The 13,315-nt window shown below is 32.9% G+C and overlaps 2 protein-coding genes across 2 annotated transcripts; both read right to left on the bottom strand.

Annotated features, from left to right (window-relative positions):
- Positions 1-2,094: 2,094 nt before the first annotated feature.
- On the bottom strand, positions 2,095-7,396 carry TRIADDRAFT_56423 (uncharacterized protein; the record flags this gene model as incomplete). The annotated part of the gene is made up of 7 exons (XM_002112821.1): positions 2,095-2,209; positions 2,568-2,665; positions 3,329-3,448; positions 3,703-3,801; positions 3,983-4,110; positions 4,199-4,400; positions 5,324-7,396. The coding sequence occupies 7 exons, from the start codon at positions 7,394-7,396 to the stop codon at positions 2,095-2,097; spliced, it is 2,835 nt and encodes a 944-aa protein (XP_002112857.1).
- Positions 7,397-10,992: 3,596 nt separating this feature from the next.
- TRIADDRAFT_56424 (uncharacterized protein) lies at positions 10,993-12,722 on the bottom strand (the record flags this gene model as incomplete). Its single annotated transcript, XM_002112822.1, has 5 exons — positions 10,993-11,043; positions 11,604-11,681; positions 11,924-11,985; positions 12,192-12,282; positions 12,603-12,722. 5 exons carry the CDS (start codon positions 12,720-12,722, stop codon positions 10,993-10,995), a joined length of 402 nt encoding a protein of 133 aa, XP_002112858.1.
- Positions 12,723-13,315: the final 593 nt, after the last annotated feature.

Raw genomic sequence — 13,315 nt, forward strand, 5'->3', positions numbered from 1 at the left:
AGTCAACTGCCCTTGATGTGAAAAACTTGCATCTATAACTTTCAAAGTAGTATTAAAGTACAAAAGTAGCAAGGTAGAAATAATTTATTAAAGCATGTGTTTCTGGCAAATTTTACAATAATAAATTCTTTAAATTTCAGGCAGCAATTGTATATAATGTATCTATTTTATCACTAATTCTATGGGAAGAAATATTATTAACGTCCACACTTTGAAGTTCGGCCATTATAAATTGTTTTAAATAGTAAGAATTAGTTAATGAGAAAGCTAGGTCAGGAATATTAAATTAGAAATACCTGTAAGTTGATTTTATCGTACGAGTAATTTTGTAGTCGCAATTTCATGTTATAACAATAATTGACCGATCCAACTTACTCATGTGTCTAAAATAGCTTCATTTTATTACTTTAAAATGTATGTTTGTATACGGGTGTATGATACCACCACAGATTTTCAGTGGGTGTATGAGAATTTCTGGTTAAGTTATCTTTCTGATAGTGATATATTTGTTGCTTTAGCTAATAAATTATTAGGCTGGATGCAAATGTTGATTCTTCTAGCCATAACCCTAATTCATGTTCCGAAATAGGGCCACTCTTTAGCAATGCATGAAAAGTGATAACTATAATAATAAATTTGTGTTTAAAGCTTGACATCTATACTCGTATAAATGATACATTTATCATAATGAGCTATGAAATTGATGTTGTTTACAAAATAGAGCTTAGATCTTAGTCCATTGCTAGTGTAATAACAACTAGAAATGAGTATATAAACGTATAAGTACCTTAACTGGTTACAAAATCGATTTTTTTCAATTAATCGGAAAACGTAACTGCTATCAGTTACACGAATAGAATTAACTATCAGCCTTCTGCACATAAATCCATCACTGTCAAGCTGACGCGTGCACTTAAACACTGTATTTGTGTTAAATAGTAACACATTAATTTAAAGCTTTCAATGCATTACATTTCTTAGGACTTAGTTGAAATAGTGTTTGGTATATAGGTAGTACGTAATTTTGAGCGAATATACTTTATTAATTTTTGTTGAAATTTCTCTTTTGGATTAAAAAATATATTTGATTGCGGGGTTGAATATACGGTAATATTTTCATGGAACGATAGAAATACAACACAACAGGAACTCTAACCATCCTTCCTTTATTTAATGTGTTGTCTGGATTTGGTATGTATAATGCTCGTTTATGATTTAATTTCTATGTGTCATAGAAATCTGGTCTAAGATTCTAAGAATCAAATCTGTTTTAGTACTGTATTTGTTACGTCCTAAATAAATAGACTAGGAGTAAAATCACTTGACATACGTAAGATATGACAGTTATGTCATATACTATGTAATGTACTACAAGGAATAAACTTTTCGCTTGCATAGCAAACGTTTTCAGTCACAATGGAGCAAAATATTCAGTAATGAAAGTTATCACTTAAAGGCCGGTTAGTAAAGTAATTTTAGACTATTTTGGAGTCTAACACGTCTGTGTTGTCTAGTAGTATCACATCCATTACCAGAAGCATTGTATGGTACTGTATGGAGGAAATAAACTTTTAGGTTACGAAAAATTTTTTCATGCATGTCCAACGAATGCGCGCAATGATAATGCTAAATTTCAGAAAAAATATATCAATATTTACAATAAAGATTTATCTGTAATCTGCAACAACGAACCATTTCGAAGTGTTGTAAAAAATTAAAAATTTTGTACACTGAACAAAGACTGACATGAGTTGAAGAAATAATAAGATTTCAAAGTTTAAGCATAAATAAAAGAGATAAAAGTAAGAATGCTAATGTAAAAATATCGGCATGTTGTTCTAATGTGATATCATAGAATGTTGAGATGTCACAGCTTGCTAGAAAAGGGAATACATTTTGCAAGGCAATGACTGAATATCAGCATTACATAGGGTGTCATATACATTGATTCGTTTGGTTACCACGAATATTGAAATGGAACTATACTAAAGTAGCACATTCTAAGAATTTGTCAAGTCACTTGTCTAGTTTATGTAGTGATAAAATAGATAATTAAACGATTTTTAGTATTAATTTGTTTAGAAATACAACTATTCAAGCCGATTTAGTTTTCCATCGTAATTGCTCGATTTCCAAACGAAGCTGATTTCTTTCTCGCTTCAAGGTGTTCAGTTCTTCTTGTAAGATAGTTATAGCTGAGAGATTTTTCCTTGATGCAAAGAAGAAATATTTATTAAAGTGGGATATATTTTAAGTTGATTTGGCTATTGATGGTGTTAATAACATAACGCACAGTCAAAAAATGGGGTACCAAAAATATACATTTTACATCTAATATTAATTTACAGTTAGAGTATAGATATAATTGAAGAGAATAACAACCATTTAAAGTATCTATTAGGCGTAGACGCCTGTACATGCTCCACATACAAGTTAAAGTATAGATACGAGAACATTATTTTCGCTCTTTCATTAGTAAATAATACACGCTAAGAACAATTTTTTATTTATGAATCATACTATGGGGCTTATAAGAAGTTGATTTACAATAGAGGATGGAGGCTTACTTCTCTGTTCGTATTTTTGCATTGACTATCGCTTCCAGTTCCTCATTTCGTAGCTCCAAATTTTTTATATACTTTTTCGTTTGATTGTTCAATAACAGCTGTATGTTTATATAAATTGATAAGAAGTGCGTTATCAACGGATTAAGTCCTCAAAATCATAGTAAGATTGTCTTTTAATTAGTATAGGATATCCTTATTACGTCTTTCTAGGTTAGTACGATCACTAAATGAGTAATGTAACCTACTAACTGATACTAACTCTTAGTAAAAGAATTATTGTTAGATTTACTAGAGTCCTAGTTTAAACAATTACATGATAAGGGTAGAAGTCAGACTAGCAAGAGAAGGCATTAAAAAGAGCGTCATTGTTATAATGACATAACAGATATTCCTAATATTCGTAATACTTAAGATATCATGGCAACTATATATTATTATTCTGCTCTGTCTGTCATTAGTATACGAGTACATGATTACATTAAAACAATAAGAGCAGAATTAATGCATTGTCGGATGAAGTCTCTGAATAGAAATATGATACTCTACTATGTGATTATTACCACTATAAAATAAATTTAAATTCAGTAGAAGTGTATTGCTGGCTTATTGAATACTGTAATGCTGCTTCATAATTATAAATAAGAAACAATTATAAATAAACAATACTCAAGTCTATATGATGGCATATATTTAGAATGATTCATTTTAAGGGTGCATCAGCAAAGGGAAGCGTCCACTCAAGTCAATTAATTTAAATTTACCTGACTAGCGATTTCTTGCTTTTCAGTTTTAAGTCGATTTATTTCTTGGAATTTTAACTCTAAAACAGCTTTTAAGCTCTCTAATTCTTTCGGCATGTTTTCACATTTTTCTACAGCATCCTATAGGTTGTGATATTACTACAGTAAGTATCGAGACTTTTCAGATTATAAGTCATAAAGATTTCGTTAATAAATTAGTAAAGCATAGCTTAACCAAAGACTTCTAGCTTTTTCGAACTGGAAGTGTTTTAAAAGGTTTGAGCAATTTATTTATTTACTACGCCGACATTGGTCAGAAACGTAAATACTACAGTATGTGTCCGTTCTAATAAATTATCAAAAGAAACTTTAAATTTGACTAAATTTCGGCTTACCTGAACTCGTTGGTCGTGATCAATACTAGAGGTACATTCTAGCTCGTGCACTCTATCCTTCAGCGTCGCAATTTCGTTACAAAGGTTGAAGCTTTCATCCTACAAATTTAGTAATTTTCTCAGATGATGCGTTACGTCATGATATTCAAAAACACACCGCCACAATAGTAAAATTTACGAGTAATGTATATTGAAAGTGTAACAGTAAGCCACATTAGACGTCGCATTTGTCTTACGTGGAAACAGATCAGAATTATTATAAAGTTTGATATTATTGTACCTCTAGAATTGATCGTGACTCTTTGTTTTCATTCTGGATATGTTGAATTTGTTCTTCGTGTTCTTTCTGCAATTTATTAGTTTTACATTCCATTCTTACGATTTCCTTACTGTGAGCTCTTTTTAGTTCTGCGTATTGCAACAGAATATGATTAGCATTTAGGGTTGAGAAATAAGTTTCTTATATTGCATTTACTATCAGATTTATCAGATTTACCTGACATTGAGATTTGATGCTTAGCTTCTAGGGATGCCATTTTCTTAGCATGTTGAACGTTAACATCCTTCAACATTATCATTCTACTTTCTTTCAAACGTTTAATTTGTTCCTGTTGTCTTAATTTCAATCTATCAATTTCAGATAAGTGTTCTTCCCCATCCTTAATTTCTATATAAACTTTTCTTTCCAGGGCATCAATCTATGTAAGGAAGAAATATATAATTCATTCAGGTTTGCGTATTGTCTTTATATGCACTCAACCTGTTGCTACAATTAAAATGTTGCTCAATAATACGCCCACGTATATCCTATGATGTAGGAGTCTACAAACTAGGTTGTAAAAACCGTAGATTATACAGTATATCACTATTATGTCATGATCTAATTTCTATTTTTATACATTGGATGCGAAAAACTTGAGTATGACTTCTTCTAATGTTCCGTTTATTAGTCAAATTTAATTTAATCCCCTTAGTACAACATAAATTTACCTTTAGACGAAAGGATTATGCTGTTCTTACTTGCTACAGAGCAGCCTAGGTACACGTATATTCAATTTTATCCTGACAATGTTACATGATCTAACTGATCACTTACTGTTGATTCGTTGAACTTGCAGTAGCAACATTACAGTAGATCTACAATACTTATTGGTACAAAGCTCATTCTTAAGATTACTGTAGACTCTGGCCAAATAAAATTAATTAAACGTACAAGTACACGTACTGTAGATTGTATTGCTCTCGTTTCTTCATCTCCCTGCCATGAGGCTAATCTATGCCTGTGTCGTCTCCCAACTCTAACTGTAAATAAACACTATCTACTCTCAATCATCTTGCCTTCGTCTCCATCAAGTATAGTTAACACTACAGTATTGTTATTACCATACATAGTATTCTATTTTTGAACCTACAGCATTATATGCAAATAAAGGTCTATACGGCAATGAAAATGTCACACACTGTTTTCTAAATTCTTTATATCCATATCGTAATGAAGTATATCCGGTTGTTACAGATACGTTTGAATTTTATGTTGAATACAGGTTATTTTCAAAAGGTCAATTTGAGAACAGATTACATTTTAGAGCAGGAATGTACTTTCATCCTTATAAGGGATTACCTTATTCTGTAAAACTTGAATGACGATGGCCAATGCTTCATTAGCTATATTCTTTTTATGTGCAACTTTCTGCCAAGTTTGACTACTTCTTTTTTGATCTTTGTATAGATGAGTTAATTGAAATATTTCTTTGTCAGCGTCGAATTTCAATTGAAGTAAATCTTGCTCAGCCTGTTGTTTGGCTTGTTTAATCTGGTTATCTGTTTCCAACTTAATTTCTTCGACCGCTTTAGCAGCTAGGAAATGAGCTTCCTCAATTGCTTGTGACGCTTCCATTTTTGCGTCTGTTACTTGTGCTTTAGCCTTTAATAACTCTTTTTCTAGGTCTTCTCTTTCTTTACTTGCATTACTTTTAATGCTAAGATTGGTCGTACTCCTACTAAATCGCCCTAACGTTAAGCTACTAGCACTAGCAGGGCGTTTTGATTTTTCACCAAGTAGACTAGAATTGCTAAGGGACTTACTTGTGTTACTAATACGAGGGCTTACTTTATTACCAGTGGTAAGTCCCTGAGCACTATGGCGCGATGATAAATTTTTCGCTTTGATATTTTTATTTTCTTTATTAGTACTTTCCTCGTGATTTTGATTGCTAGTTGGAGTTAGTTTCTTATCGCTAGTGTCAACTCGCGTCTTAATGACTCGTGAAGGTAGTTGCGATGCACTTGCGGCATGCTTCAGACGATCACGTGGAGATGCTGCTGAAGTTATTGGTGAAGTAGATGTAGCAGATTGTTTTTGCTGCGAATTTTTATCATTATGCAAAGCAACAGCACTAGAAGATTTTTTGATGGAAGGTTTACTATTAAAAGGCGGACTTGTCGCGGTTGGTGATTTCATTGCTGGTAACTTGCTAGGCAAAAGTGATCTTTTCTGTAACTTTAAGCTTCTTGGGGGCGAAATATTATTCGATCTACTTAAAGTATTACGTCGTTCTCTCCTCTTTTCTTCTATACTATCTTCAAGAACTTCATTAATATTTTCACCTACATCGCTGTGACTTCTTTGTCTTTTGGGTTTGGTCGTATTTGACGGCAAAGAATTTTCAGCTGATAGAGTTGTTTCGTCGTATTTGCTGTCATTGCTTACATTCGGATTGTGTCTCTTATCAATAACTATTGTTTCGGATCTTATTCTATTTAATGATTTATCCAACTTTGAATCATTAACCGTTAAAGAAATATTACAGCCCTTGACATCACCGGCTTTTCTTGTGCTATTTCGGGTATTCTTCCTAATTCCTTCCGTGTTAGCTTTATCCTCTTTACTCATTCTTCTAGTTATGATCTTAGGACGAAAGCTTACCTGATTAACACTTTTGCTGTCGTTACTATCAACATTTGGCTTCTTATGTGAACTTAAATCTTCACTACGTGAATTGCATTCGATACTGGTCACAGTTGCGAAATTTTTATTGGCTTCAGGGGCAGCATCCAAATCGTCATTGTTACTATAGTTCAGGTCTTGGACAAAAATATCTGGTTTTGATGAAGTAGTATTTTCATCATTTGGACTGGCAATTTCGTAATCATCATCTATAATTCCTAGCTCAGCAATCTCTTTAGTTTGATTACTTTGATAAGAATGACTGTCATAGCTGATAGAAGTATTTGAAGTATCTATGATTTCTGTGCTGCATGAAATACTATCCGAAAGTTGGCCAACTTGGTCGGTATTAATAACAATTGGATAATCATGATCACTAATATTAGTGGTAATTGCATTACCAATAATATTATTTTCTGTTTTATTAAACTGCCTTTTATCATCTTCCGTCATATTACTATCATGGTGATTGATAAGATGAGTATCAGAATCCGTGTTGATGCTTTGAACGTAGTCTGGATCGTCTAGAATGCCTTGATCATCTATGATACCAAGTTCTTCCTTTTCAGCTTCTGTAAAATGATCATATTCAGAGTTATCGATAACTTCGGCATCGTTCAGTGACGTTTGAATTTGATAATCAGGGTCATCGAGGATTCCGTCATCATTAATATAATTGGGGTCATCCAATATTCCATCGTCTGTTTCTACATAATTAGGATCATCCAGTATTCCATCATCTGCCATCCCTCATAACTTTATCTTTCGGCCCTGGTGTATAGCGGATGATATTTCTAAAGTGCCTATTGTTTAATCAGTAAAGAGGTTATAAATCTCTCCAAACAATGTGCAGGGGACTGAAGGGAAATATTAGGAATAAGACGCCATTAAAGTATATATCTAAAGAAATTTCTAATCATTTTACATAACGTCCGTTTAATTTCTCTAAAACTTCGGCCGATTATTCTGTAAAGGATATTGTGATATTGTAACTGCAGTGATTGAAGTGCTTTATGAAAAGTCATTATGATCAAGTATTTACAGCAAATAATTAATTAGAACTGGCCTGGCCAAAGAAATTATCCAAAAAATACTATACGTATTCATAAGCGCATATCATAATTTAACACTGACGACATTGATATTATTGTGCGGAATTGTACAATATTCCTTAGCAGAGTACGACGTTACTGTGGTAAGCAGGAAGTGGGGCATTATTTTGCCTTCTATCTATACAGTACGTTTATTCACCCAGTGTTTATGTACAAAATTTGTTTGTTAAATATACAAAGAATAGATTTAAAAACTACTCACGCAAGTCACTCTGATTGAGAATATTCTTGAAATTGTATTACATCAATGAAGCATGAAATCAAAGCAGGTCGATATCGTCAACCATGTTACGTGGTTTAGCAGAGCAATCGTTTAATCAAAATTATACTTGGAGTAGAGATATACTAATGGAGTAAATAAATAAAACCGAGTTCTACAGTACAGTATATAGCAAACAGTTGCGTAAGTTATAGTGTATGTCGTTAATTAATTTCCCTAATAAAATTTTCGTAAAGGTCTATGTTGAGAGTGCTCAAAGAGAAAAATTACTTCAGAGTTTTGCTGAATCAAGTTGAGATTATGATGAATGCAGATTGAAGTAATATTATTCTTATAATTTTATGTGTGTAGCACTAGAACAGTATACTTTATATCATACTGTACAGTACTGTATGAGAATTATCGTAAATGTTGTGTAATTGATAGCGCCATTGACAGTGGTATTCGCTTTGATAAACTTACAGTTAATTAAAGTTCTTAATTAAATTAAAATTAACATACACAGTTTTAAGAATATCTATCAATCTATGTACCTATGTATGTGTGTGCATTAATACTAGAAAATGAAACGATTAGATTGATAGTAGATAAAGGATGCAGTACATTTCGCTTTTAGTTTCTACTATTAATCGTGGTAGATACCCGTATTTCCTATTACAGAGTCATTAACGTTTGGAGACGATGTTATCATAAAAGAGAGAGTACGTCGATAGTAGTTATGAGTGACAATAGTGTGGGACTGCATTTTAGGTCGTCTGAATTTAGGATAGTCTGTTTAACTTGCGCTCACGTTAGCATTCTCTACATGCTGTACCATATAGCGGGTACGGATATTCAAAATCTATAACGAGGCGGACATTTTGCATTTGGAATCAATAGAGTGTTACATGTGATTGGGTCACTATTCATGATTTCGTAATATACTTACTGTATTTTATTTACTGTACTGAAGTAAATATGGCAGGTTATTATTCGATATGACTATTTGGCGTGACGTAGAGTTGTTAAACGGAAAACACTATATCTAGTAAGCCTACAGTACTCATATAACAACTACTTCTAAACCGCTAAATCGAAACGTTCGTATGGTAAGGTGCTAGCAATATCGAAGTACTCTTTCAGAAGTTTAATTATTATTGAATAACGACGAAATCGTTCATAAATGCTTAAAATCTGTGACCAGAAGTGCTAAATGTAACATAACTGAGATATACTATACTTATTGTGGAGACTTCTGGCCTGCCAATACATAATATATTAATAACCATAACTAATTATATAATAAACTGAGCTAAATGGAATAACAACTGTGTAGAGCGAGATACGCGTATCTACGTAAATAAAAGAAATAAAATATAAAAATATCAACCAGCGAAAGATGTACATGTACTGTATAGTAATGTTAGTTTACAGTAGGTTGACACAGTCGCTTCCTGATAACTATGCAAGTAGTTGCAGTAATTTTATATCTTACGTAACTTACCTTGCATGAAGATTGAACAAATAACCTTCGAACAGTCACAATTAATTAATGTTTAATATTATTTTGCAGAGCTTTATATGGCGAACTTATCGACGCTGCGTTTATGGCGCAGTGTACAGTACTGTAGAAATAATTTTTGTACTGTACAGTACAGTACACTCACTGTACTGTACTCTACTGTACTGTATGTAAGCGCAGTACTGTATAACTGTACTGTACTGTACTTTACAGTAAACTTCGTTGGAATCTGTACTGTTACAGTACGCACAATAGGCGTTGCACTGTACTTTACAGTATATTCACTGTGTAGTACTGTACTGTATTGTACTGTACAGTGCTTACAGACAAGTAAGTTACACTACATAATACAGTATAATACAGTACAGTAATCTGATCTCTGGTTGCATCCAGTACTGTAGTCTTATTCAAATGCTGATGCTAATCTCAGCATCAGCATCAGTGTACTGTACTGTAGTAGCGTCCTGTGATGAAAATCAAGAAATCATACTGTACATTCTGTAAGGGTCCCTAGTGTAAAGTACAGTATACTGTACTGTACAGTACTTTTACTTTACTACTGTACTGTATGCAGTATAATGTACTGTACATCGGAGCTCTGCAAACGATGACAGAAAACAAACCCACACTGACCTAACCCGCTGATGCAAATGATATACTTGCCACCAAAGCCTGACTACAGCTGACTAATATATTACTTGCTTAAACCCAACCCAACTTGCCGTAAATACTGTATCTTAGTAAGTCGAGTATTCTAGCATCTAGTAGTCCATGACTGAGTGATGGATGATATGATATACAGTAGTAGAAATTCATCAGTTCACGTATCAGTGATCATGGTCATGGTCTTGCATTGAGAGCACAATTTTATCAGTTTCGCATGTTTCCTCGTTAAAATGAGACGCTTCTTTTTCATTAATTAATTTTAGTTTAGGAGCTCGTAATTATCTCATTACTTCTTGGTTTTAATTGAATGAGTGATAAGACTCCAGCACCTTGCCGCAAGTGTTATACAGTGCTGTAATTATGCATGCCATATTCAAGTCTCGCATATTAGATTACAACTCTAAATTTGCAAAGGTACTAAGATAAATAATTCTGAGATACATGTACTGCACTTTGTGTAAGTTAGATACACGCATTAAGATATAGGGTTGTAACAATTGTACTTGCTGGATTTTAAAAGTAATTTACATAGGGGTGAAATAAAGTATCGTGCATAGGTAATTTCTGATTTTAAATGTCGCCATGGCTATGAAAAGTGGGAAAACGTTTATTACTGAAATAATGAAGGTTTTGATCTGAAGTCCCACAAGTACAAAGTAATCTTTGGTGTTCTCAATTTCTCTACGACCTATCGTATGCAGTGCTATATGTTTATTACTATTGGAAAACGGCTATTTATGATTCTTTTGTACTTTGCACTTTTATCAATTAATTAATCAATCTCACACATTAGCAATACCTACAAAATATTTAAAAATCATCGTCATTTTATTTATTCATATTATTACATAGTCAGGCCTTTTTTCTTTAGGTCATCTATTGCTTCGGAAACTTCCTAAGAATAAATGACACAAAGAACCGAAATTTTACGATTTGTAGGATAAACTGTAGTAATGATTTTTACTGTCATTGCACTCCAAATATCAAATTGGAAGTATTAATCCTATAAAGAGATGCTAATGACTTTATATTTGAAATAATTGAAAAATTTAGAAAGTGAAGTAATAAAATTATATATACTGTACAGTACATAGTACTATAATGCAGTGGTCTGATACAAGGTAATGGCGTGAGATAGTTTTTATTAACAGGAATTTTAGAGAGTAAAAAGTAGTGAAAATCATTACCAAAACTAAATCGCTAAAATATTAATAGAGAATATATGTATATCAGCTTGTGGGCTCTTTCGTTATTGTTTAGCGTAAGGTACAGTATTGCATTTGCCTGTAGTCACTAGACGATCAAGATCAAAATTCGTAACGTAATATCAACAACGTTGACTCAATGCTCTAATGCTGAAGAGCTTACAATAATATGAGTTAGAACTGTCTATTCAGCCCGTTCCAGACTTGACACACTGAGTCATTAATGCAGCTTTTATCGTAAGTCTCTTACCATTTTCAGGGAATTATGGGCTTCAATACAATCATTAAAAGTCATTACGCCATAGCCGACAGAAGCTAAAGAATAGCACTTGGAAAGTAGATCGAAAGATTAATAATAAGTATAATTAATTTACTGATCGAACTCTAAAGATAAATTCATCGAGGGTATATTATTATTAATTTATTGCACTAAATTAAAAAAATTCGGCAAAATAAGCGTTGATATTTGATAAATATGACTTTGAAGGCCTTACGCGTTCCACAATCTCTTACACTCAATGTATTGTATGCATACATAAACTACTAGCAATAACAAATATTCGTACATACCGTACGTACGAGAATATCTACAGCATACTTACAGCGAAGACAATCAATAGGTAAATAGGCAGCTACAGATTTAAAAGATCAACGTAAAGTAAGCATTAGTCATACGGTTAGTCTAAAGATAGTAATATGATATTTTTTATTATAGTTGTAGCCTGATCTTAAAATGATATCCCACTTGTAGCTACAAACATCACAGATAGAAAACTGAAGTATCTCCATACTATATACTATTGCCATTCACAAAGGGTTAAGCATAGTGACTACTCACTTACTCGTATTCTATCATTCGCGGCAGTTACATTATCATTATTAATTGTAGTGTAAGGTGAAATGTATGTGAGTGATTGCAGTATTGTAATCTATTTCAGTTTGATTAATAATTAATTAAACCAAATCGCAGACATGGACTACAGTACTAGAAGAAAATAGGTTTTCTTCTACAGTAGTAGTCCGTGTCACAGAAGAAGTTAGAGAAACTCTGATGCTGAAAGTGAGAGTAGAGTAGTATCGTACAATGCCACAATAAAAACTTTCTGTGCACATGGCATCAGTCAGCACTGGAGGTTAATTTAAGCTACAAAATACTCAATGAATGCTTAAGAACTTTACAAATATTACAGTATTATACCATTGAATAGGATCGCTAGAAATAACATTAAACGAGTGTAGCTATACTCACTGGCATTAAGACATCTTTAATTTGATCAGACACTTGAAATGACAATGAATCCGTGACCAGAGCTGCCCATATAAGTGAGAGCACTGCACTCACAGTTAACCATTCCAATAGCTTTGTCATTATTATATAAAGAAAGTAGGGAATGTGTGCTGTGTAGTAATACTAGATTATTTATTCTAAAGTCTAAAATATAGTATACGTATGTCGAGATATCTACGTTCCAAACAGTTGACACAAATCAGAAAGATATTTGCATCCTAGTAAGAATAAGAATCGTACAGTAATCAATAAATTCATAAACAAGATCACAGATTAGTACAGTGTACAGTACAATAAGGCAGGATGTTCTAGAGTGATTTGTACTGTAATGGGAGAAATCTACGGTACTGTACAGTACGCTGTACTGTAGATGTTCATGCATTTCAGTTACCAAGTTAGCAAGTTCATCGGCTGTTCTTAGAGTGATTTGTACTGTAAACAACGGAAGGAATTTACTGTACTGTACAGTACAGTGTACAGTACAGTATGTACTGTACCGCAGAAGTCTTACTGTACTGTACTGTACTGTATGAGTTCAGGACTGTACTGTACTGTACTTCAGGGACTACAGTACAGTATGAGATACTATAAAATAAAACCAATCAATCAACCACAATAAACTGTACCGTTTTAGCAATTGAGATCGCGCAGTTTCATCAGTAGAAAAGATTCTT

This window comes from Trichoplax adhaerens, genomic scaffold (assembly GCF_000150275.1).
Source record: "Trichoplax adhaerens TRIADscaffold_5 genomic scaffold, whole genome shotgun sequence".
Lineage (NCBI taxonomy): Eukaryota > Metazoa > Placozoa > Uniplacotomia > Trichoplacea > Trichoplacidae > Trichoplax > Trichoplax adhaerens.